The 27,410-nt window shown below is 38.7% G+C and overlaps 1 protein-coding gene across 13 annotated transcripts in view; it reads left to right on the forward strand.

The window, feature by feature from the left end:
- CHD9 (chromodomain helicase DNA binding protein 9) overlaps positions 1–27,410 on the forward strand; it is a 202,578-nt gene that overhangs the window by 60,829 nt on the left and 114,339 nt on the right. For 10 of the 13 annotated variants that reach the window (XM_050922495.1, XM_050922500.1, XM_050922499.1 and 7 more), the window contains 2 exons: positions 8,499–8,836; positions 21,564–21,675. In XM_050922495.1, coding sequence (XP_050778452.1) covers positions 8,499–8,836; positions 21,564–21,675 — 450 coding nt within the window. Of the gene's footprint in view, positions 1–7,238; positions 7,345–7,451; positions 7,706–8,498; positions 8,837–21,563; positions 21,676–27,410 lie in introns of those variants that run through there. The other 3 variants (XM_050922503.1, XM_050922505.1, XM_050922506.1) reach the window with 2 other exon arrangements.

Genomic DNA, 27,410 nt, shown 5'->3' on the forward strand with positions numbered 1-27,410 from the left:
GCAGCTCTCTGCTCTTAAGAAGAATGACAGTTTGTGGTGCCTCTACGGGGATAAGCACTATATACCTCTGTTAGGATATCTTGGTAACTTCCAGGAACAATTCTGGCCTAAATCATTCAGCAGCCCTAGCAGATAAGGGCAACTTTATGTGGTTGTTCTAAAGAAGCACTGAACACTCAAGGTGAAGCAAGGAACAACTTTACTTAGAAGTAATTTAGTGAACTACAATGACAGTGCAATAGAATAAAATAGAATACCTACTGTAATGATTGCAACAAATCAGTAAGGTGGCATTGCAACAGGTTCAGCTAATGGTGGCAACTTACAAACATTAAAGTAAACTTATGCCTGTGCTGTAGGACATAGTGCTTTATGTACAAACGAAACTTAAACTTACACAAGAATATTCACCATTAATGTTATACACACTCATCCCCTCCTGCAGTGTGCGCTCCCCTTTAATTTTAAAATCCCAGGTACTTCCTTTGGAGCCATACTGGATGAATGGGAGTTCAATGGAAAGCACAAGGAGTTTCTGACATAGCAGAGAGAGTCCAGATAACTGGGGTGAGACATTTTTGTTTAGAACAGGTTAAAATTGACACAGTGGTAGCTGGTAATCATCAAGTTATAAAACAGCCACCATCTCTATCACCAGTTGCTTTTCTTATAAGTTCTTTGCTCTTTACCTCTGGTGCCCTGGAAAGAGGTACTTTCCCTAGCACAAGAACTTTCACATCAGATCACCAGGGTCTCCCCAAACAAGGATAATCTCTGGGGTACTCGTACTTTCCACAGTTGCCTGGGTTGCACAGTTCAGGATCTGCCAGTATGATCACCTCCTGGCTCAGCTGCTGAGAAGGAATAAATGTGCTGGAGCTCGATGCTAGCAGGCATGCAGGTGCAGCGTGGCCTTAATACTGGTCGTGTAGTCTCAGCCGGAACATCTGGACAGCCTAGTCTCCCGAATCTCTTGATCTAAACACAGACAAGTAGGTCCTATCCCGCCAGACCTCTAAACTTGGTGAAGTAGCACCACTGGCTCCAGGCCTAGCCTCCCCTTCTCATGAACCTCTAGCTCCTCTTTTTCAGTCACTTCATCTTTATCAGCTTTCTTGCCCCTCCAGCTTCCTTTAGCCAGCCCTCCAGGCTACCAGTAGGATCTCCTGACTTTCAACTTCGGCCCAGATAAAGGATCACAGAACCAAGGTCAAAATGTCCCAGAAAGTGCCAGGTACTACATCATGGAATGTATAGTCCTTTCAGTGCATAGCCCTTCTGATGGAACTGGAAGTTTTGTAGTCCTTTGGAGGTAATCCACAGTGCAAAGAGGACTAATCAGAACAACGCTGGTCAGGTTCAGAGGTCCCCATATGGGAAGGGACTATATATAGTGTGTGTGTGTGTATGTGTGTATGTGTGTGTGTATATATATGTATATGTGTGTGTGTGTATGTATATATATATAGCTTAAATAAATGTGTAGATATAGTATGTCTGCCTAGTTAACAAAAAGAAGGTACCAAATTGAGTGTAAAGACAATATTTAGTTGTAAATCAACATGTTTTATTGATTAAAACCATCAACTGTTCCTATTTTAGCAGACTTCAAAAGCCACTTAACTTTTTAGGTTACAAATCCTTCAGAATTTAATTTCTGAATAAAATTTTACAATTCATATTATCTATATGTATATTCCCTTAAGAAAATCTACTATTGGAACTGCAACTGTAAAGTCACCTGAATCATATCACATGTAATACTAATCCTTGGGAATATTTATTAAAAAAAAAAAAAAAAAAAAAGCCACAAATAGTTACATATTTTGGTTGACCCCACAGATTTTTAGTCTCTCTTCACCGGTACTAGATTATAAAGAGATGAAGATTATTCTGGTGATTGTAATTTAAAAAAAATGTTTTGGTACATTCTTATGCATAAAATTCCCTAATAGTATCTTCTCAAAGATGTACATACATCCACTACTGTTGGAAGGAATTATATAAAACATTGAGAGGCAAATATGTAAGCCCATAGTCTCCTTTCCTTTAGAGTAGATAGGATCATAGTAAGGTTGTTATTTGGACATGTTAATTCATAAGTGAGGATTCATTTTGGGTACTTAGTAGGGGGAGGTTTACACAATGAAGCCATTGACACACAATTCACTGGGTCAGTAGCCAGAAGACTCATTACCAGCGCTTGAAATGCATGTAGGTTGTTGGTTAGGCAGAAGATGGATATATGAAGTCTTGAATTTACACACATGCAGACTTTGGAATTACACCACTCTGAGACTATGCCCACTTCCAGACTACCCCGCTGTATCGGCGGGTTAAAATCGATTGCTCGGGGATCGATATATCGCGTCTAGACGCGATATATCGATCCCTGAGCGTGCTTACATCGATTCCGGAACTCCATCAACCCGAACGGAGTTCCAGAATCGACACGGAGAGCCGCGGACATCGATCCCGCGCCGTCTGGACGGGTGAGTAATTCGATCTTAGATATTCGACTTCAGCTACGTTATTCACGTAGCTGAAGTTGCGTATATAAGATCGATTTTCCTCCCCTAGTCTGGACGAGGCCTATGTCTACCACTTATGTTGGTATAACTGATTCACACCCTGACTGACATAGGTGTGGTGTGGACAGTGCTTTGTGGCAGGAGAGCTACCATCACTCATCGGGGTGGATTAATTAAATCGAAGGCAGAGCTTTCTAGTTGGCTACAGGAGAAAGATTGAACAGCACAGCTGCAGCGATGCAGCTTTGTCACTTAAGCTGTCTAGTGTAGCAACAGCCTTAGATAAATGGCAGCAGCTCAGATGTCTCAAGTGCAACTCCTGACCATCCCTAAATGACATGGAAGAGGTTTTTATAATATAATTAGTGTGGTTCTGTTTCTGGAATAGGTAGGGCAGAATTTGGGGAGCAAGTTCCGGGAAATGCAAACTCACTGTGGCAAACCCACCTCATTATGGGCCTGTGTCTGTATTGCTGTGCAGTATAGGTTTGGGTAGGGGATTCATTGCTATGTAATTCCACTAGCTGCTGTTCTCCACATAGTGCGGACACAGATAATGTGGAGACTATTCAAGCTGTGAATTTGGAGTAGTGACCATTGAATATTTCCTCTTCCATCATAGGGGGAAATTCCTCTATCCCCAAGTCCAGATGAACTCCCCAGTTCAGACTGTGCTGGGGCTAGGATTTGGGCCTTAGAGCAGTTCTTACTGTTCTTGTTTCAGGATGCCTTCCAGTTACTCATGGGGAATTCTGCACAGTGCAGAATTTGTGCAGAATTAATGTTCTGTGCAGAACTTCATGTTTCCCTGCAGAATTGGGTTTGTACAGGTGCCAGTGGCCTTTAGGGGCTGCTGGACTCTACAGAGCCTAGCTCTCCAGCTCGCAGTGTGTACAGCACCCAGCAAATGGTTATAACACAGAACAATAAAATTCTTTACCTGGGTCTACTCTTACTAATTCTTATCTTTCCTATCTAATAAAGTAGGTTTCTTCTTCCTAATTCCCACCCCTAAGTTCAGTCTGTTCCAGATCTCTGGCTGGCTTCTTTGCAACCAAGATCCCATTTTTCTTGAGAGGAGATTGCTCTTTGAGATGTTGTCTCCAGTGAAAGGATACAGAGGGTCTTTCTCCTTCTGTTATATTGAAATAGTCATAGGGGTTTGCCCTATCTATGAATGGAAACCAGTCCTGTAATAATCCTTTTTTTTCTTTCTCTTCAAGGGTTTTGGATTGTTTGGCCGTTTTCCATTGAAAGATTTGGGATTGAGCAAGGTTCAACAATTGACAGGATAGTATGAGAACTCTCTCCTGCCTGAATGGGCCATCACTGATGTATACTGTTCCCGATGATCAATTTTTACCCCAAGTCCATAAAGCATAGGTTCAATATAAATACATTATTGTACATACATCTCACAATGATTGAGTCTCGACAAATTACGAGCTTTCTGTAGATGTCTTGCATGTTACTCTTTATGGATAAACATCTTTTCAGATGTGTTTGGTGTGGTGAGTCCAGTCTGACTTGAGAGCTATTTGCAAACAACGAGGGAGAGCTCTTTCCTTAGGGATTGCTGTGTCATAGAGAAAAACAAACCAAACCAGAAAATACCCACAGATACTGCTAGTGTGGTCAAGGGGCAGTGTCTTGATAAAGCTCGCAGCCAACACAGTGCTGCAAGCTACTGAGAAGGAAGAGATTTGTATCACAGTTCTGGTCCCTGGACTGTTCAGGGAGTTGGTTGCTCTTGAGTTAGTTCGGTATCTTGTAAGCTGTTTAGTATGGTGAGTTTGTCCAGTCTGAGTTGAGAGCTGTTTGTAAACAGCAAGGGAGAGCTCTTTGCCTAGGAGTCTGGTGTCATAAACGTAATTTATGTCATAATTGACTTAAAGTCTAGTAGCTTGGGGACAGCATGCCAGAGCTGCTTGGCAACTACAGAGGGCTGATGTTCACTGCCTCTCTCTTGAAGGCTGTGAGGTGGGTCATAGGAAAGGAAGTCTTCACTCCACCCTCAACTTTTTGTTCTGCCCTGTGAATAGTTACTGTTGCTGTGCCTGCTGCTGCTAAAGGCTTTCTTGCTGCATGATTCTTGACAATTTCATTGCTGTTCACAGGATCTTGAATAGCAGCAGGGGAACTGACTAGAGCCTTGTTAATTTCACACTGCTGCTGCTTGGCAAAGCTATTAGCACCAGCAGATAACCTAGAGCTGTCTTTTTGCAGACTTAAGACAACGCTGCTTCAGTTTACATTCAATTAAATTTGGAAGATTATTTTTGCAGCTTTAAGAGCTGAAAAGGTATTTTTCAAATAAATCATAAGTTCTAAATACATCCCCTCTCCCTTGCACATTTGCTAGAGAAATCTTTTTCTCTGACCACTGGAAGTAGCATTTTAAGCCTTGGACAAAGGGCTATCCCCATCTAGAGTGCTATTATCAGCCACAAAAAGTAGTAGTAAATTTTTGGTTTGTCACAAAGCCTTATAAGTGCTGGATAATTTTTTCAAGTTCTGTGTATTATGTTCATTGAATTAAAAGTAGTTAAAAGCTGCAATATTGAAATTACAGAAAATTTAATGGCTAATAGGATGAATACATAAAAATTTAACTAGTTTTGCTTTTGAGTTTGTTTTATTTATATTTTCTTTTATTTTTAAATTTGGTTGCAAGGTTCATGCAAACTTTTTTGTTTTGGAGAGTGTGTGTGTGTGTGTTTGTGGTGGTGTCACCACCATCCCCATACCCCCTCTCGCCCCCTGACAATATATTTCAATATTCATCTCTTTTGGTTTTGGTGTCCCTCAGAGTGATGACTCTCTCAATGAAGCTTATATTCTGATTTATTTAGCTGAGGAGCACTGACTGGTGTTTTCCTTCATTCTCATAATGCCTGTTCCAGATTGGCCAGAGATGTTGCCCTAGAACAGTAAAGTGTACCTCCTGTTCTCTAGCTACTACGCTTGCTGCTTGTGTAGTGTTCTCTACAAGCCTGGGATGCAAGAAATACTCCCTGATAAAATACACATTGAACTGCCATCAATGTCAGTAGCCAACTTCATTGGATCAGATCCTAAAATTTTACTGAGAATCCAGTAGCAAGAATGTTGTGCCAAGACAATTAAAAATAGACTGAAAAACATATTTGGTACAATGTGTTTTACCCAATTTGTAAAATAACATACCTTTATTAATGTTAAATTCATTGTAATTTGTATTACTATGTATTAAACTATAATGCACAAGCACTTTCTAATTTTATTTATTTAAAACCTCCAAATAATTTAAGACTCAAGGGAAGGTATTAGATTTAAACAAGCACACAGAGACATTTTATTTAAATCAAAATAATATTGTTGACAAAAGCCGTAACTTACTTATGTCTATACTACTTGTATTCTCAACAGATAGGGAAGCTAATTCTGAAGTAAATAACCCATTTGTGAATTAAAGTATACTATTAATAAAATTGAAGGCCTAAGCAATGTAAACCCTTAAAAGCTCGTCATTGTCGTATCATGGGGGTTTTTCATTTAAATGTATAGTATACATTTAAAGTGTCATTGTCATTTACAGTTTTCATGATAAATAGTGTTTGGAAAAATGACAACCCTGCCTGATATGATTGGGGGGGGGGTTTGAGGGGGGAGGTTTTTTAATTGTGAAAAGAACAGAATTTGCCAGGGGACAGGGAGTAATTATCATGTTCTGTATTTTAAATAACTTTTACAAAATTCAATGTACCTGCTCACCTAGTTTGGCGGAAGTGAGGCTAAATATTAGAAAGATACAAGATGCCTTAGTGTGGCATTTTAATTTTGAATGCTAAAATCAAAATGTAAAATATTTCATCTATTTTAAACAAAATCATAAACCTTTGAGTAAATAGGAGCTCATTATAGCATATGTTCCATCTAACTGGAGACTCTCCAGCTCAAAAGATTCTTTATTTCTCCATGGGGGAGAAAAGAAACAGCAGCAAGAAAAGGAATGCTTCCATTTTGTGATGTAGTGGTCTGTTTTGTATGAAATCTCTGTAATAAAATAGTCTCAGTGCCTAAAATAAGGCATAGTGCACAGTCTACTTTGCCTATGTTTTATCCTCTGGGCTAAATTTGTTACAATGTCTTGATATTGAGCTCTGTAAAATATTTTGTTCTCCAGACTTAAGATTTTGGTTATTTCAGATAAAGTTGACAGAAATGTAAAATTGCAGCAGTGGCTAGTACATTACTTGGAAGTGATAGTTTACAAGATTGTTTCTACCTATGTAAAATACAATCTTTTCATTACTGTAGGAGGTGGAAGAGTAAGAGTTAACTACTGTGCCACATGTAGGGAAGAGCAGTCCATTGGGGGTTAAATTGCAGAGTCTAATGGAATAATAACTGGTAGCACCATCTGCTGGCCTACTTCCGCAGAAGGAGTCAGTATTTTTAACGACATCTCTAATATTCATGCTGATGCATTTTGATGCTTTGTGCATTCATTTCTTTCTGTGCTTTGTTGGAATCTGGCTATCTGCTTACAGCTGTTGTTGAAATTCTGCTCTTTAGGGGAGATGGTAGTCTTTATCATACCTGAGTAGGATGAACAGTGGATGTATACTTCTCAAGGAAGAAATATGTTGATAAATCACAATGTGTATTTGTGGAGGGTTGTGCATATCTTGCCTGCAGCTTGCTAAATAGGCCATTTAGCAATCTTCTTTCAATGCTTTTTTCTTGAGCCCTGCCTGGGGTGGTGAAAAAGCAGAGGGCAAGCCTTTGTCTGACGCCAAAAATGTCTTCAGTGAAGAGGCCAAGAGGAAGGGTAAGTGAAAGCCTGAATGAGTGGGAGGAGGAGGGGTTCTTTGGGCTAAAAGGCTAATGGGATTGAATAACCTTCCTTATTACTGGCTGCTGCTGCGGGAGTCGTGCTGCATCGCCATCTTGAGCTTGTTGCTGTTTTCTCGGGTCTTGGTTATTTGTTATAGCCTGTAGGCCTTAAGGTGGCATTTTAGCGAGCGATCCTAAACCCTGTGTCCTTCTCGGTGCTGCAGCACTGCTATTAAGCCTTTGATGAGGCATCTATAGAAAAATTATTCAGTGAAGCGCACTGGATTTGGCCTGAAAATGTGTTTGGAAATTCCTGGTGTCTTTTCCCCATGCTGTAGTGAGAGGCACATTTACGGGTGAGAACATAACAGAACTGTTATCTGCTATTTTTTGTCTGTTTGAGTAGGAAATTCTTTACATTCCTTAAGGTTAAACAACATGCCTTCTAGTTGATTTCAAATAGACTGCTAATTTGAATGTAGAATTCCTAGTTCTAGCATAAACAATTCTGTATAGATATAACAGTGACAAAGGGGAAAAAAGTGAAAGTTAACTCCTTCAAGTAACAGTATAACATGTAATTTTAAATAAATTAAATATATGCTTCCTAAATACTTTACTGATATAGAAAACTGCATAATCTGTGTTTGTTTTTTTTGAAAGCCTTGATTTGTTCAAATATCTGTCCTTGTTCGTTGTAAAATAGTGCTGTTGATTTTATATCTAACTGTAGATAATTATTACTATTTTGATACTACTTTCAGAGAGATATTGATGCTGTACCTTCATTAGTTCCCTACTCTTTCAAGTTTTGTGAAGCAAATAGCTAGGGAAAATCTCTTCTAAATCCATAAAATGTTTTCAAAGGCTAAGAACTGGAGCATCTAATTACAGAGGTTGGTAAGGAAGGCTGTGAGAACTTTAGAAAATCTGTTTCTCGTTGATTTTCTGTACATAGAATGAGTTTAAATGTCACAATTGATGTACTTTATTCTGGAACTCACTCTATAGTGGAGTAGTACGCAATCATTTTTCTTGTTTTATTGCATTTATATGTATTCTCGACTGCTGTAGAAGTCAGTGAACAATATTTGCAAATTTATTTTGAAATATATTTATTTTCTTAAAATAATGTTTTTATTCTTCCAGCCTCCCTCCTCCAAGAAGACTGATGTTTCAGGGACGTATACTAAATTGCAGAATACCCAGGTGAGGGCAATGTCTGAAAAGAAACAGAAGAAAAAAGTAGAATCGGAAAGTAAGCAGGAGAAGGCTAATCGCATAATATCGGAGGCAATCGCAAAAGCAAAAGAGAGAGGGGAGAGAAACATTCCACGAGTAATGAGCCCTGAAAACTTCCCCAGTGTTTCGGCTGAAGGAAGAGAGGAAAAGAAAGGTAGAAGAATTAAATCCAAACCAAAGGACAAGGAGAGCAAAAAAACTAAAACTGGTTCCTCATCCAAAATTAAAGACAAAACAAAAATTGGGTAAGTAGGCTAAAATTTCCTTTTAACTCCCTTCAAATTGCAAACGTTTGACTGGAACAGAAACTGCTTATTAATCATAGATATTCATCCTCTAAATATCTTGAACCCATCTGTTTTTGTTTATTAAGTTGTCTTTTGGTTTGAGTTTTAAAATTTTATTTGATGTATTATCAGTGCTATTTTTTATCAGTCTCAGTATTTCTTTTGAGATGAGAGCCATGATACTATAGAGAGAGAAACGGGACATCTAATTAGCATATTAGCAAACAAACATTATTGCAGATGCCTGAGACACTGTGGTGTAGACAAGAAGAGTCCACGGCGTAACAGAATTTGCGATCATATTTTGATTTTTTTTCAATTACTATGTATTCTACATCCATGCAAACTTGTTCTGTCATCCCTTGAAATTTTGCAAGTTTAGCAGAGTCAATATGTGTCAATACTTTGATGGGAAGACTGCACGGGACATGTAAGGTGTTGTTGAAAGTGCTGCTAGGGCTTCAGTAGGTGGCATTCCTCCCTCTGATTTACTACTGACCCAGTTCTCCATTGTGGTCTTAAAAGACAATGTATAATTTGAGGTATTAACTTTCAAACAAAGCTTAAAACAGAAGTCATGACCATTTATGGTTTTTTTCCCCCAAAATATGCTCTTTTTTGGTAAGAATAGTGATATTAAATCAATGGGTTTATCTGTGCTTGAGTTTGGTATTATATACTCAGATGATAGATATGGAAATGTCTTTTTTAGGTCCTCCAGTTAATCTCCCTGAAAATGTAAAGTTAATCCCTGTAGTACATTTTCTAGAATTTTGTGCCATCTAGTTCTTAAATGTTCCACTTACCTTGGGAGGCTATTCCACAACATAATGAATAACGTTCTGATGAAACTTTACCTGAGTTTTTTCAACCTAAATTTTCTTGGGCATAATCTCTTCTCCGAATTTCTTGGTGAACTGCACTGAATAATTCCCTTTCTTTTTGATGCCCACTATTACTCTGGTCTCTTTCGGCATCATTGCTTTCCAGGTTTCTCCCATCTGTTCAATAACTTGTGTGTTGAATCATTTTTTCAGGCTGAATGAACTCTCAGCTTTCCAAGTTGAATCACATTCTGTTGTGTTTTGCTGTTATTTTTAATCTCTTGGTAGCTTTTTTGTAGTTCTCTTTTCACTAGTATTAGCAACTCCTTCCAGTTTAATATTATCAGTGAATATTATTAGCATGCTGTTTGTTTAATGACCCAAAAGAGGGGATAATGTATTTAATAAGACCTTATCTAAAACTAATCCTTATGGTATACCCACACTAGACTTATTGTATAAATCAAAATAAATAAATAAGTTGTCATTACCCTTTGTTTATCGTTCTTCAGTCAGTTTTCAGTTCACGTAACATTGTTCTATCCATGGCAATATGGATTCATTTTCAAGTAAGAGTTCATGACAAGTAAAATACAAATATACAGTAGTGTAGTACTCAAAAGTATAATACATTTAATTTGGTCATTTTGGGTCCAGTTCAGAGAATATTGAAATCATTAGAAAGACTCCGATTTACTCACTAGGCTTTTAGTAATTGGGCATTTAAAAATGAAAAAGCAATTTGTCTAACTGTGCTTTACAGTTTAAAAACTTTCTCTTTATAATTAAGGAATCTGGTAGCCTCAGCATGTTTATTAATTGCAGCCGCAAATAGTTTAATTATTTTATGGAGCTAGTTAGTTTCCTATATTATTCTGTTGTGTCGCATTACCGTGTGCTGTTAAAGACCTGTGTTGTACTCCAGAGATGGCCGTGTTTTACTGGTGGATGGAGTGATGTCTGTATAATTTGCTTGTGGAGCTCTTTCTGATCCTTCTGGGTGAAATGAGTTAGACAAATGAAAGTTGCTGTTGCATGAAGACTACTAACTTAATGTGAATAAAGTAAAAACATTTAGAATTAAAACTAAACCATGGATACAGTTTCATCTTGTTAAAATTTCAGCCTTTTTTTTTTTTTTTGGTGAAGGTGGGGGGTCTTTACTTTGAGCAGTTTCTCATACTTCTGTTCTTCCCAGCTGCCTTTTGATATTTGGCAGTGAGTAGACTTCAGGTTACAGAAGTGTAATTTCTTTATCTCATGAATTCCATGTTGATTTTGCTGAGATATAAATTGTTAAAAATCATCATTCTTCTTTGAGTAGTGTCCCTATGGATGCTCCACTATAAGTGCGCTTGCGTTGCTATGCTGCTGATTGGAGAATTTTGGTAGCAACGCATGTGCGAGACGAACGGACACTGTCTCCCCTTGTGTCCTGCCACAAGGCTAACTAGTGCACGTGGGCTAACCCCCTTCAGTTCCTTCCTGACGGCCAGGAAGAGCCAGGTTGTTCTCCCTTTGCGCAGAATAACTGAAGTTACAGAACTGTTGCTTTTCCCACAAGATCACGCTATCAGCAGCCTACCTTCCCAGAGTTCAAAACTTGGTAGTTGACTGTCTCACTCGCAAGTTGCCTTGTGACCATGAATGGGAGGTAAACTGTGCAGTGGGGGCCACTTACCTGAACGAGAAATGTCCATGCTTCTGCTGCAGAGCAGAGATAGGACAGCACTCTCTGGGCGACAGCTTCTTTCTTCCATGGCACAAGAATTTCTCTGTGCCCTTCCCCTGCTTCTCCTTCTGTCGAAAGTCTTTTTAATAATAAAAAGAGAAGGCGCTAATGTCATACTGATTGCTCCCACCTGGCTGAGACAGACCTGATTCCCTTACTTGTCACAAGTTGTGACGTGCCTGCTGATCTTCCTTCAACCCACTCCATGTCTCCTATTGCAGAACAAAGGACTTACTCTGTATCCCAACCTGGGAATACTCTGCCTCAAGACTTGCCTCCAGCGCATAGAAAGCTCCTGCTTGGAGGAGGTACAGGAAGTGTTTCTAAACAGTAGAAAATCCATGGCACGTCGTACTTGCCAGCAAAAGCAGTTGAGGTTTCAGATTTGGTGCAATTCCTGACACATTTCCCTGACATCTGCGACTCTGCCAAGGGTCCTAGGCTATGTTCTGGCTCTCAAAAAATCAGGACTATCTCTTCACTTGCTCAGAGTTCAGCTATAGTAGCCTTCCATCAACAAGTAGAGGGATACTCAGTGCTCTCACACCCAACCACAAAGGGGTATAGTAAACCTTTTTCCCCAACCCTGACATCTCACCCTACATGGGACCTAATAGCGTTGAAAAGCCGAACTAGACCCTCCCTTTGAACCAATGGCTACTTGTTCGTTCACACACAGTGAAAATGGCCTTCCTGGTGGCAATCACCTTGGTGAGGAGAATAAGGGAAATAACGGCTCTAGTGGCACCTCTTCCCTTTACAATATTCTTTTGAGACAAGGTCACACTCAGACTGCATCTGACATTCATTCCCAAGGTGATGTCTCCTTTTCACATAAACCAGCTGATTCACCTTCTGACTCTTTACCCCTGGCCTCACTGTGATAACAAGGAGGCTATACTGTACATATGCTAGATGTCAGGAGAGCCTTGGCCTTTTACCTGAATAGGACGAAGGCTTTTAGGAAGTCTCGTAAACTTTTCCTTTCTGTTGCCAAGTATCCAGGAGCTCAGCAATATCATCTGCAAATGGGTCTCTAATTGTATTAAACAATGTTATCAGGTTTGCAACATGACACCTCCAGCTGATATTCATACTCACTCTGAAATTGGTCCCCTGCCACCTTCCTCAAGCATGTCCCTATCTCAGAAATCTGCAGAGTGGCAACCTGAGCGTCAGTCCATACCTTTGCAGAACATTACGTGATTACTGGGGACTCTGCCTTAGATGCCATCTCTGGCTCCACATTATTGTCATCTGTAACTGATTTGACACTGAAGCCCCAGCCCTCCAGTGGGGATACTGCTCGGTAGTCACCTACAGTGGAGCACCCACAGGGACACTACTCAAAGAAGTAGTTACTCATCTTGAGCAGTAACAATGGTTCTTCAAGACGTGTGTCCCAATGGGAGCGTCACAACCCACCCTCCTCCCCTCTACTTGATAATTCTTGACAAGGACTCTGCGGTAGAGAAGGCACAGAGAGAGGTTACCCCGTGCGTGCTGGTTTAGCTTGGTGGCGAGGCATGAGGGGATACACAGCATGTGTGGGCCGAATGGACACTGCTGCGAAAGTTTTCTGGCAGCATTGCAGGGACACAAGGGCACCTGCAGTGGAGCAGCCACAGGGGGACACATCTCAGAGAATCATCAGTGCTGCACAAGGTGAGTAACTTCTTTCCCTTCTCTCACTTGTACTCCTCAGAAAAAATATTGGCAGCACTCCAAAATAATACAAAAATTTCAAGGCTGGGATTTTGCTGCTGCTGCAACAGAAACACATTCTGTACTAGGGAAACCTAGGAGCAGCTGCATCAGGGGCAATGGTGGGCGGAGAAGAGAGCTGGGTTAGATTCCCCAGTACTGCATCTAGCATGTGCATGCCACCTGAGGCAAGAGCACCCCATTGATGCAAAGAGAGAGCCTGCCCCTCGGTATCACACCCTCCTTGCACTCCCACCCAGATGCTACATAGTTCCTTACTGGCGATTTCTGCTCTGTGGCAACTTCCTCCTGCTGCTAATTAATGTCTAGTAACTGAAATGGTAGCATTGTATGCTGCAATGATGAAGGTTTAAGGTTCAAGCCTTCTGATAATAGATGATGAGGGATTGTTCCAGTTACATGTATAGTATTTGTAGATTTGCATGGGCAGCTGTAAATATGGCTTTTCCTAACTTTCAAGTGCTTAATTTTGCAACCAAAATTGTGTTCTTTTAACATATTTTATAAAATGTAATATATAAATAAAATATAAAATAAAAATAGTGATATGAGAGGGAAAAATGTTCGGCAAAGATCTGACGGGGCAATTTTAAACACAGGGAATTTTTAAGTGAATCACAATTCCCTAAATTGTATGGGTTCATAATGGAAATCCTGCTAGGTCCCTTGTCATCAGTGAAACAATAGTTACCATTATCTTAAAAAAAAAAAATAGTATCTAGCATAGAACTAATAAAATGACTGTTCTTAAAATATTTTCCTAAAAGCAATTAGTTATAGGACCAAAATCCTGTTTCTAATGTAATTCTAATTTTCATTAGATGAAAAGTGAGGCTAGAGAGTAGATAATAACTTCATGTGGATAGTATTATCTATTTTTAACTTTATTTTAATCTTCTAAAAAAATTAAATCCTATAATTAACAAAACTGTGCTTGAAAAGTTTAATCAATCAACATAGGGACACTTAAGAATCAGGAGAGTTTGTTAGCAGAACATACAATTGAAAAAGAAAATCGTGTTCCATTAAAGCCAACTCAAGCTCATTCACTATCCCATTTAAGATCTTCAGGGCAGGATTTGTGTCTTCCTGTGTTTTTGTACAGTGATGAGCACATTATAGGCATTCCTACAAAATAAACAGAAGGATGGGATTTGCAGAGTGGCCCACAGTTAGAGGAAAGTCCAGTGGGAGCTGGGCAGCTAATTCCTGTAAGCCCCTTTTGAAATTTCCAGCTAAATAATAATAATATAATCAATAATCAAGCTTCATAGGACTACTCACTGTATTAAGTACTATAGTCTCATGTGATATGTTTGGAAGGGTAGGTGCATAGTTGGGAAAAAGAAGCCTGAAATATTATGAAAACTTTTGGTTTTCTCGTAGGAATAAAGATTTTCCTAACATGTCCCGATCTTCCAAAAATTGGGAGAGAACATTGGTATTAAATTTCTCTCACTGGGATTTCAAACTTCATTATTTTGGGGGGAACTTAGGAGACAAAAATACATGTTTTCTGTGACAAGGCCTTCACCCCCCTAAAATCCAAGCATACTAAATAAAGACTTACAATGTGAAGAAACCAGGAAATAAAATAATTTATCTCCTGGGGTGGGGGCGGTCTGCCATCTAATATGGGATGCACTGGAGACTACTCGCCTAACAAATAAACATAAATAAAAATGCAATTGACATTTTAATGCCAATAAAGGTAAATAGCAGTGGCAGGAACTGACTGGGTCATGTGTATTTAAGAAGTTGTAATTGTTTTTTTTTTTTTTTTAAAAGCAGTTCCACTTTGAAAAATCATTCCCAAAAAAAGACATTTTGAGGATCCCGTGTTTGTTTCTCAATTATTTCTATATCATATAGTCTCAATTTACAAATAAAAATTGTTTTTATAGAACTACCAGAGATGCAAATTCAATATGTCAGACTGGGTCTTTTCCTAATACTAAGTGGCTCATAAAAAGTTCTGAGGGTCATATTCTGTCCTGAGTGACTCTTGTAGAATGCCATGATGGTTAATGAGTTTCCCCAGGTATAACTGATGGGAATTTGCTAATCATTGTGATGTGCAAAAAGGAATAAGCTCCAGGTCACACTTTCTCCAGATTTGGGGAACAGTCTGTTTTTCTTTTTAAATATTAAACATACACCTCTATCTTGATATAATATAACCTGATAATAACATGAATTCGGATCAAAGCAAGTTCGATATAACGTAGTTTCACCTATAATGCGGGAAGATTTTTTGGTTCCCGAGGACAGTGTTATATCGGGGTAGAGGTGTAATTTGTGATGTCATTTGGGGCTTAATGTAGACATTATAAATCTTTCTTAACAGCTTCTGGAACAGCTTCAGAGTTCAACAGTGTGAATTTTTCTAACTTTTTAAAGCCTTTTTACCAGTGTTAGATGTATATATTTTAAGGATCTACCTCTAGACCAGTGGTTCTCAGACTGTGGGTTTGTAACCTCAGAGTGGGCCGTGATCTCATTTTAATGGGGTCACCAGGGCTGGCGTTGCCCCCCTTCCCTCCCCGCCACACGGATGGTGGGACTTGGGCAGGCTCAGGCTTCTATACGACCCTCCTGGGGTTGTGTAGTAATTTTTGTTGTCAGAAGGGGATCACAGTACAATGAAGTTTGAGAACCCCTGCTCCTAGGCTCATTATATCCCTTTTAAAGTAGGGGAAAAAAGAGCCTGATCCAGTGTCCACGTTGAAGTCAGTGGAAGGACTCCCATTGAGTTGAGTGGGCATTGAATCAGGTTCTAAATCAATTACATTCTGTCTAGTTAATTGGATAAATGTTACTTGAGTAAGTAGCGTTTGTTACTGTAATACAGTATCCACAGAAGTACATGAGAGTTGACTAATTTAGGATAACCAAATTTATTTGGTTGATGATCTTCAAGTAAATTGTTTTATGGGTTGGTTATGGAATCTAATTAATTATCACTGAATTGACATGCTTATTTTACAGTAACAATCTAATGACTGCAAAACCATTTCTGTATTCTAGGTTTTCAACAAGGTGTTTGATAAGGATTTAATTAAATTTCCCTTTTGCTCTTACTTCACATCTATTTATTATGGGCTTCCCTGCTGATTAAATGTGGAATTCCAGTATGGAGACAAAATAAACATTAATGTCAATAAGTGCATTTTGAAGAATCCTTGATGATAGTCTAGATTTCTGTCAGAGATGTAATGAATTCCATGCGTTAATTGCTTTTAAAAAAAGACCTGAAGATTAGATTTTTGTAACTCCATTACAGATATGCACTCATAGGTATAGTTAAACTTCAGATAGCATGGAAGGCTAATGAAAAGCTCTTTAGTGATGATGTGGTGAGGTACAGGACAAGACCATGAAGAAGTTAATTTCCTCCAAAAATGTTGAAGTTCCCTTCATCATCATATTGTACATGTAATTTTGTACAGTTCTTTTTAACTAATGTCACATCCAGCACAGTAATTCTTATCTTCAAAATTTCCCTCTGTTATCATAAATTGTGCATTGTTGTGTGCCCTAAAAAGAACTAATGGGGATTTTGCCTTATTCATTATTAACCCTTCAAATATATCATAAATTATACAGCCATTCCTGTGTGGTCCAACTCAAATGTAAAACATTATCACCCCATAAAAGTAAAAGAAAAAAAAATATCTTTGTCACTTGGAGGTATGCCATAAATGTATTCTGACTTCACTGGTAGAACATTCCTGAATCACAGACCTTTGACAGAAAATCTTAGGTCTTTCGTTCTCTGGATATAATACTATATGAGGAATTAGTTTTAGTCTTGTTTAAGCTGATATATCAAAATGGGATGTGAAGAAACACATGGTTGTTCTAATACTCTGATCCAATATTTAAGGGTTTAAATACTAGTAAGAACTTGAAGTGGATATGCTGGATAACTGGCAGCCATTGTGGAGTTCCTGGAGTATGGACATGTGTAAGCATGCCTTCTGTATTCTGCTATAGTTTCCACTTGGGATGATATTCAATAGTAGTCTCACATAAAGTATGTTACAGTAATCCAGCCAAATTGTCCCCATATCAGGTCTATGTACAACAGAGGAGATCACAACTGCTCATGTGTCTGCTAAAGCCTGACATTCCATTTTTGAGTCATGGTTCCTTCCTTCTTGTACAGTGGTCTCCAAAGTGGGGAGCAGCGCCGCTTCAGCAGTTTGGGATTCTTCTTTTTTGCGTTGGCAGTTCGGGGCCGAGTCTGAGTGGCTTTTTTTTTTTCCCCTTCCTTGGGGTGGCAAAAATGGTAGAGCCGGCCCTGTGGCATGGCAGGGGGTGTGTGCTCAAAATTTTTTTGATGGGGTGCACGATCAAAAAAGTTTGGAGACCACTGTTCTAGAAGAACCTTTCCGCCACGCTCACTCAGTTCTGACTCATCAATATTGCTCTCCCTCCACCCAAACCACTAGTTCTTTCAGTGATAGGCAGGGGATGAGGAACCTTTGACCACCTCTGCCAAGTATGGGTTGGAGAAAGAGACCATACCTTCGCTGAACAACAAGCAACTCCCAACATAAACAAATAACCAAAGCAGGATGTTAACCGCAGGCATGGTGTTATAAAATCCAAGTGACATAGGATTTGTTTCTAGCAAACCTCTGACAGTCATCTCACATAGTAGCTACACTGCTTATTTTACAGGAGAGTTAATGCGCATGTGAAGGAATGCCATGCTAGAAGATGGTTCTTCTATGTGTTTAGTCATTTCTTCATAACATTTACTGGAGTTTGTAGGATTCCTGTTTTTAAACCAATGCCTAGTCTTCTGACTGCCACCAGGGCAAACTGATTGTTTATGAATTTGAGCCTGCATCTCTTACTGCTCTTCTCTTCTTCTATCCCAAATGTTTCTATATGAAAATGGTGAACAAGAGCAAATCATCTCTGTGTCACTTCTGTGAAGAGAAAAGAAACAAGTGTGCTTCTTTGACTTTAGCTGACCAAGTAATTAAAGTTAGTTGCAGAATGTTAGATTTCCATGAAAGTGCGAAAATATAATGTTCTTATATCTAAGAGTCTGCTGAAAAACATGATGTGGTTACAAAATAAGATTGGTTGTTAAGACTATGTAGATAAATGTATAAAAATATTAAATCTGTTTTGACACTGCTCTGTGATGTGTGTGTTACCCTGTGGGTTACTAGCCCAATTACACACACAATTTAAATGGCCCCCAAATCCGTGACAGATGCTGATGGATTCACAAAGAAAAACACTTCTGTGCTTTTGAACCAGATCTGGCCCCCACCTGGCTCCTTCCTTCCTTTGTTGTTTGGCAGCACAACTCCAATAGAGCTTCACTATCCCTGCTTCCCAGACCACTCCAACATCCCACTGTAAAAACAAAACCCATCCGCACTCCCAGTCTCTTCACCTATCCACAGAGAGGTCTCCTTGGAGTCTATATGGGATGAAAGGGACAGTGTCCAGGTGGCAGTTGTCACACATCCCATTTCAGCATGGCATTGGGAGATCAGTGTGCGGAGCGTGTCTTCTACGTGTAAATCTAAAGGGGACAATCTGGGTTATTGAAATTGATGAGATTATTTGTGGAGCGAGGTGGCACTCAACATGAGACTGGCAGAATTAGATGTTTATACTGTTCTGACCTCATGGATTTCCCCAGGTACTGTTACATTCTTTACAATCCTAGATCATCTAGACTAGGATTTAAAGGTGTGATGTTGCCCCGTGTTATAACATGTTTTAGAAGTCTAATGTGGACAAGCCTGCCTTCAGCATGATAAAATGGTCTAGTTAAAGCCGGGGGAGGTGGCGAGGAGTCGAGGCTTTAACTCAGTGGCTCTTAACCTTTCCAGACTACTGTACCCCTTTCAGGTGTCTGATTTGTCTTGCATACCCCCAAGTTTCAGCTCACTTAAAAACTACTTGCTTACAAAATCAGACATAAAAATACAAAAGTATCACAGCACACTATTACTGAAAATTTTCTTAATTTCTCATTTTTACTGTATAATTATAAATCAATAGAATATAAATATTGTACTTACATGATGTTTATAGAGTATAGAGCAGTTTAAACAAGTAATTGTATGATATTTTAGTTTGTACTGACTTCACTAGTGCTTCTTAAGTAGCTTGTTGTAAAACTAGGCAAATATCTAGATGAATAGATATATGTACCCTTGGAAGACCTTTGTCTACCCCCAGGGGTATATATACCCCTGATTGAGAACCACTGCTTCAACTTAACCAGTTTAGCATGTGTTATGAGCAGTGTGCCTTGTCTACACTATACTTCTAAAACATGCTAGTTAACATGCCAATATCATACCTTTAAGATCTAGTCTAGACTAAGCCATACGTTGCAGTGATTAAGTCAAACACTTTTCCATAAAACAGACGCCATTAGGCAATAAACCAGGAAACCTGAATAAACAAGTTTGGGTGATCCATGGGCGTCTGAAGGATTGTGCTTGAAGGGGAAATGAAGCTGGAATACAGTGGAAAAGTCAGTTCATCATAGGATGAAAGTACCTTGTTCAGCTTCTCAAGTTTGAATAAATGCTAATAGACAATCGTTAGTATTCACAAAGGGAGAAGAAAGCAAACTACTTTTGAAGACAGAATGTGAAAATCAGTGTGTTCATTCTTTAAAATGTATTCCTTATGATAATGAAAAATAACATTTTTTGGAAATAAGAATTAACAGAAAGAATATATGACAGGGGAGCGGTGTGAGGAAGCCATGAGCCAATTTCAGTCCCACAGACATCTGCAAGCAATTCCCCGTGAACTTAGAATTGCCCAGCCTATGTTTACTGCCACTTAATTTAAGAGTACGTTTCGGTTTCTGCTAGAAATCAAAATTGTATAGCAGAAAGAGAACTTTTCTTTAAAAGCCCTTTTCCTCTCTCCGAGTAAGCATCCTTGCTGTTGTTGGTTGGATGTTAATAATTGGTGAAAAATGTTGGCCTCTTTTTGAAATGCAACTGTGCTACATATTTTGGGAACTATTGCATTGTCGCTAACAGTAGTAGAGAATTGGTAGTTCATGATTTCAGGGGTTGTGTTTTCTCTGTGGACCATTGGAGATGTAATATATTTGCTATGATCAGCCTGTCTTATTTTGCACTTTTCCTGGGAGGAAACTTGAGGCTGAAGACTAGTCAGTCAGTCAGTCTTTTTCTTATTGCTTTTTACTTTCTTCAGGTGCACATTCTGTCAGACTGCTTTGATGTAAAATAATTGTACTGGCTGTAAAGAAAGGCCAAAGTCTTGTCTTTAGTTAGAGCCATGAAGTGGGAGAAGATATTTGTATGCTAAAGCAATTTTCTCACTGTTAACATAGTATACAATTATCAAATCTATATTATGTAAAGTATATATTTAAAGACATCATTTTATCCATGATTCTTTGATTGTAATCACTCTGTGATTATTCCTCTGAATACACTTGAAGAGTAGCACTTGTCAGATTTCAAAGATGAAATAAAACCGTGTATTTTGTCACCCTATCATTAAAAACAAATAATATTAATGATATTGCCCCTCTCAGTTTGACTTCAGAATTCAAACTAAGAAATAATTAGTATTTTTCCTGTAGAATTATAATTTGCCCTACAGCTCTGGTCCTCAGCCGTGTTTACTGATGAAACCATTGTTGATAAACCTAGGCTTGGCTAATTTTTGCATTTGTGAAATTGCAAAAAGTCAAAGTTTGCAGTTTTATATTTTTACCATCTAATAATTTACTTGAAGCTATGAATTTTGCATATTATATGATTGGCTTTTAATCATGTAATGTATAGCTATTGTTGTCAAACTAAAGTTTCTTGTATGAGTAAATATATCAGAAGTTCCATGTTTCACAGAGAGAGAAATTATTGCATCTAGGGGGTACTGTAATTTGGAGGAGATAGGTATGGTAAATTGTATCTCTGCGTGCACAGTTAAAAGGACCTTGTCAGCTCAGCCCCACATTTTCCTATCATAAATTTTACTTTTAAACATTTAAATTAAAATATTAACACTGTTGAGGAATGCATGAGAGATTTGCCTGTAGCAATAAATACAGATTTTCCACTAGGCTTTTGGGCATTTAATCAGTAGTATCAAATGCTAACTACTATAAAGTTGCATCCTTGTTCTTTAGTGATGACGAAGAGTCCAGTCCTGTGCTACCGCTGAAGTCAGTGGCAAAATCAGTAGAATTATGCCTATGTCTCTGCTTCTTGTTTGTGATAGGGTGGAACTCTGTGGTATTGGTAGTAAAAAGAGTAAGGAAATTAAAATTATTTTGTCCTGGACAGTGTCCCACACGTTAAATACAAATGCAAAATAGTGTATAAACATATATGCCCAATCTTAACATTGTCTTACTTTTGTTTTGAAACAGCAAGCTTATAATCACATTGGGTAAAAAGCAGAAGAGAAAGAATGAGTCTTCAGATGAAATGTCTGATACTAAGCAGACACCACAGCGATCACTTAAAGATGAGGACTCTCAGGTCAGTATTCATAATTGTTCTTTTTTTCCTTTTGAAGCTTTTTCTGCACCATTATAGATTTAAACTCCAAAATATTAAACTTTTTTACATTAGTGATACTTATTCATGAAGGCATAGGGTTTTTTATTGCTATTGAGTTTATATAAATTGATGTTTGACTCTGGTTTCTGCTTATAAATGAGTAGAACGTGGGACCAAATGTCTGCAAACCAATGATTCAAATACTCCTTCCTTGCACAAGAGATAAATTGCTTATTATGGCAAAAGTTTTATAATATACTAAGCTGTGTTGAGGTAGTGAGTATAGTTATATTATGTCTAAATTTCAGCACAAATGTGTAGAAACTTTTATATAAATGTAATTAACTTATTCTAATCTTCTATTATCAGGTCATTGTAAACATCAGCATAAAATTTGTGATGATGCCAAGCGTCACGCTTCATCTTAGGAATACAAAGATACCAGATAGCTTTTAACAAGAAACACACCACCAAACTTCAGGCTGTAAGGTTGCTCTGAGGTTGATGGATATAAGGTGGCATAAAAATGATTATCATTAAAAGGTTACTAATGTTATTTATTAGGGCCGACGATTAATTGAAGTTAACTCACATGATTAACTCAAAAAATTAACGGCAATTAAAAAAATTAATCGCAGTTTTAATCGCACTGTTAAACAGTAGAATACCAATTGAAATGTATTAAATATTTGTGGATGTTTTTCTACATTTTCAAATATATTGATTTCAATTACAACACAGAATACAAAGTGTACACTGCTCACTTTATATTATTATTTTTAATACAAATATTTGCACTGTAAATATGGCAAACAAAAGAAATAGTATTTTTCATTCACCTCATATAAGTATTGTATTACAATCTCTTTATCACATAAGTGCAGTTTACAAATGTAGATTTTTTTGTTGTTACATAACTGCACTCAAAAACAAAACAATTTAAATCTTTAGAGCCTACAAGTCCACTCAGGCCTACTTCTTGTTCAGCCAATTGTTAAGACAGACAAGTTTGTTTCCATTTATGGGAGATAATCCTGCCCGCTTCTTATTTACAGTGTCACCTGAAAGTGAGAACAGGAGTTTGCGTGGCACTTATGCTAAACTTCTATATGCCCCTTCATGCTTCGACCACCATTCCAGACTACATGCTTCCATGCTGATGATGCTCGTTAAAAAAATAATGCATTAATTAAATTTGTGACTGAACTCCTTGGGGGAGATTTGTATGTCTCCTAGTCTGTTTTACCTGGGTTCTGCAATATATTTCATGTTATAGCAGTCTCAGACTATGACCCAGCACATGTTTTTCATTTTAAGAAGACTTTTCACTGCAGATTTGACAAAACACAAAGAAGGTACCAATATGAGATTTCCAAAAATAGCTACATCACTCCATCCAAGGTTTAAGAATCTGAAGTGCTTTCCAAAATCTGAGGGGAACGAGATGTGGAGCATGCTTTCAGAAGTCTTTAAAAGAGCAACACTCCGATACGGAAACTACAGAACCCGAACCACCAAAAAAGAAAATCAACCTTTCTGCTGGTGGCATCTGACTCAGATGATGAAAATAAACATGCCTTGGTCCGCACTGCTTTGGATGTTTATCAAGCAGAACCTGTCATCAACATGTCTTCTGGAATTGTGGTTGGAGCATGAAGAGGCATGTGAATCTTTAGTTCATCTGGCACGTAAATATCTTGCAATGCTGGCTACAACAGTGCTGTGCATATGCCTGTTCTCACTGTCAAGTGATACTGTAAACAAGAAGCAGGCAGTATTATCTCCTGCAAGTGTAAAACAAACTTGTTTGTCTGAGCAATTGGCTGAACAAGAAGTAGGACTGAGTGAACTTTTAGGCTCTAAAGTTTTACATTGTTTTATTTTTGAATGCAGTTTTTTTGTACATAATTCTACTTTTGTAAGTTCAATGTTCATGATAAAGAGATTGCACTACAGTACTTTTATCAGGTGAATTGAAAAATATTTGCACTGTAAAAATCAAAATAAAGTGTCAAAGAATCAGAAATTCTGTATTGTAATTGAAATCAATGTATTTCAAAACGTTGAAAATATCCCAAACTAATCAAATAAATGGTATTCTATGATTGTTTAACAGGGTGATTAATTGCGATTAACTTTTTTAATCACTTGCCAGCCTTATTATTTATATACCTTGACTGGCAGGGTCTAACAAAACTTTTGAAGGCATGCTGCAGAAGAGTATAAACACCTCCTAACAGCAGGAAGTTAAAAACAACATACGCTTGTGTGAAACCATAAATGTAACAATCCTAAGGTGATGAATCCTTATCTAGATCAAAATTCTCACTGGTCTTAGTTTTAAGAAGAAAAATTGTTGTACAGGATGGCATATATTGAGCTGATGATAGTCTGTGTAGTTTTAATATTACGATAATAAGACTACTATTCTAAATAGTACCTATAATCAATAAAATTAATTCTCTACTAGCTTTTCAGATATTTTAATATTCCAAGTAGTGATGTCATCATTTTTTATTAATTTGTAGCTCTTTATTGTACACTAAATGCCATTTTCTTTTCTTGGTCTGTGGACATTGTTGTCACGGAACTGTCAGTCACCAGGTGTAAATTAAGCAATATGTTAAATACTCTGTGCTGGGAGGTCCTTCAGATCCTAAGCATTGATCTTCTGCCTAGGCTATGCATTTTTGTCCTGAAGACTTCACTGCTAGGCGTTGATCCTTTTCATTGAGTTGCTGCAAGACCACAAATTGCACAGGAATGTCAGGCAAGCCCAGAAAAAGTAGAAGGCAGAGGTATACTTCTCTTGGTAATCCTCCATCATTGAATGCAATGATAGAGGTTTCTTCAGCAACCTACAGTGAAGTATAGCTACAAGGTAGCCACAGGCTATGCAAGGAAATGCCCAAGCTTTTCTCATCCAAGGAAGAACAGAACTTACTGGGCTTTCATTATCCAAGTGATGCTGTAGGAGAATTAGCTAATAGTGCTTCTGAAACTTTGCCTGGAGTGTAATAATAGGAGAATGAGGAAGCAGACAAATTAGGGAAGTGTTAAACTATCTGGAGTTGTCAGGAGTTAAATGTGTGCTGTGCTGTACAAAAGAAGCATATTTTTCTCTTTCTGACTATCTTTCTGCTTCATAAGCCAGTTGAGCAACATTTTGGATAAGAGCTCAGACTGATAGGGACCTGTGAGGTATCCTCCCATCAACAACCAACCTTTCCTGTAGCAGTCCCTTTTAGCCATTTCTGCCTACTTCCTTTCCCTCCCTGTCTGTGATTACCGTTAGGTTTAAAGCCATCTTACGTTCATAGTACAAACTGCATCATAGTAAATAAAAATGTCCATATCTGCTGATGGTTTTCTATGGTAGATTTTATACACTGGTGTAATCATGCTCCAGAGTGCAAACAGGCTCTAACCAGGCATCTTCAGTTAACAAATATAAGGCAGGAATGTTCTTCAGTTCTGGAAGTTCTCCACTGAGAGAAATTTTTCTGCCTCCCAGACATGGACTAGCTGAGGAAGAAAAAACAACAACAACAACAAAAATCTAGCCCCAGATAAACTGCGACTTGACAGATGAGAGAAGTTGCACCCCATTCGAAGCTCCCTTCCCTGAGGTGTATCCTAAGGAAGAGACCCTAGGAACCAGTTGACAACTGATCTGACAACCTCCATGGCAAGAGTACCTTCAGAGCTGCTTCTCCTTCCCTTATGACCCACCACAGTGGGCCTTCTGGAATCTAAGGTCCTGTATGGAGACTATTTCTTTAGTAGGTATCCTCACAAAAAAGGAACTGCCAAGAGGTGCAATCACCTGTACCTCAAGACCACCTTCCTCAAGAGGACCCTCAAAAGTTGAGGAAAAGGCAGTGACATCTAACAAGATCCTCTTCCTCACCAGACAAGGCAGGTAGCTCTTCCCCTATCCTTTGCAAATGATGTCAGTCTTCCAAGAGCTCTTGAAGGTGATAGTCAAAGCCTTATAAATCTCCTTGGAAAAGGCCCAGGAACCACAACATGCCCTGGCAGATATCCTGCACACTTCTCCCAAAGGCGAGATGGCCTTACCTAGAAATGATGTTCTTCTGTTACCATCCCAAATAATATTGCAGATACCAGAGACTATACTGCTTACTTGCAAGAAGGTGGACAAGAAGTACTGTGTACCTGCCAGTGGCTCTGAATATCTCCTTTTTTTTTTTTTTCCACCTCATTCTGAATTCCCTAGTGGTTGATGTCGCAAATGAGAGAAACAGAGTTTGAGTGTCTCGACCTTTCTGAAAAAAGCTATTCTTTGGCAGTGTTACAATTCATGGTAGCTAAATACGACTACGCAGATTTCAGCAAGTTCTCTTTTATTAATTATTTGCCATAAAACCAGAAAGACCTAGTTCCAGGCTTTTATCACTGAAGGTCAGAGGATTGCCAAACCCTCTTTGCAAGGTTCTTTGGATGCAGCTGACATAGCTATGCACCATGCTTCATGGCTACAGTCCTCCTTCCCCAGGGAAGTCCAGAATATAGTGGAAGAACTTCTATTCAAAGGCCCCAAGCTCTTCAGTGACAACACGGATTAATAATTTCATTCATTAAAAATTCGAGAGCAACCCTCTGATTGCTGGGCAACCAAGAAAAAATTTAGCAGGTCACACAGCCCAATCGTTTCAGACAATCCCCTGCCAAACTTGCCAGAGAACTGTAGAACCACCCAAGAAGAGGCCCAGATGCCACAAGAAAAGACCATCTGTTGTCACTCTCAGTTGGCAACTTCTTCTGAACAACAATTTGATCCTTCTTTCCAGTCTTGTCATTTCACTATCTGGATTTTATGCTGCACCACTCCACCAGACAGCCGTACAAGACATCATCTTTATTTCAATCTTTCTTGAAGCAATATCACAACAGACACAGGGATTCCAGACGTCATGACATCAGGCTGTGCCATTCATTTCAGCTCCATCCTCTTTACCCAGTGTCTTTCCTTGCTCTGTCTTTTCAGGGACCCTTCTCATGAGGCTCTCCTAAGGCAAGATGTACAACTCTCCTGCTCTTGGGGGCAACTGAATCAGTTTCCCTCTCTTTCTTCTGGATAGTTCTCCAGATATTTCTACTTCAGGTACTTCTCCAGTCTTCTCTATCTTCTCCAGATAGTTCTACTTCAGGTACTTCGTGGTACCTAAGAAAAAAGGAGGATGGAGATGAATCCTGGACTCTGAACACGTTTATTCAAATACAGAGGTTCAAGATGGTAACTGTAGCACAAGAATATAATCATTCGATCCAGGAGAGTGATTTGTGGCCCTTGGCCTTCATATTTACATATGGTAGTGCATCCGGCTCAAAGATGCTTCCTACAGTTCATCATCAGCAACAACCACTATCAGTACTGAGTACTTTCCTTCAGCCATCTGGCCACCTGGAGTCTTTACAAAGGTTGTCTTGGGTGTCACAGTCAATCTGCGGCAAATAGCAATAGTCATCTTCCCCATCTGGATGACTGGTTCTTCAATGGTCATTCTTTCCTGAGGTTGTCTGCAACCAACAAAGTCCTGGTCATCTTCCACTCCTTGGGCCTTTGACTCAGTGCATAAAAGTCTACTTTGACACCTGTCAGTAGCAGTTGGTCTTAAAACTGACTGTATTAGGGCTACTGTGGTATCATTTCAATTGTAGCAGGTAATAGCATAGTAATAGTAGTTAGC

Source organism: Gopherus flavomarginatus, chromosome 14, assembly GCF_025201925.1.
Source record: "Gopherus flavomarginatus isolate rGopFla2 chromosome 14, rGopFla2.mat.asm, whole genome shotgun sequence".
NCBI lineage: Eukaryota > Metazoa > Chordata > Testudines > Testudinidae > Gopherus > Gopherus flavomarginatus.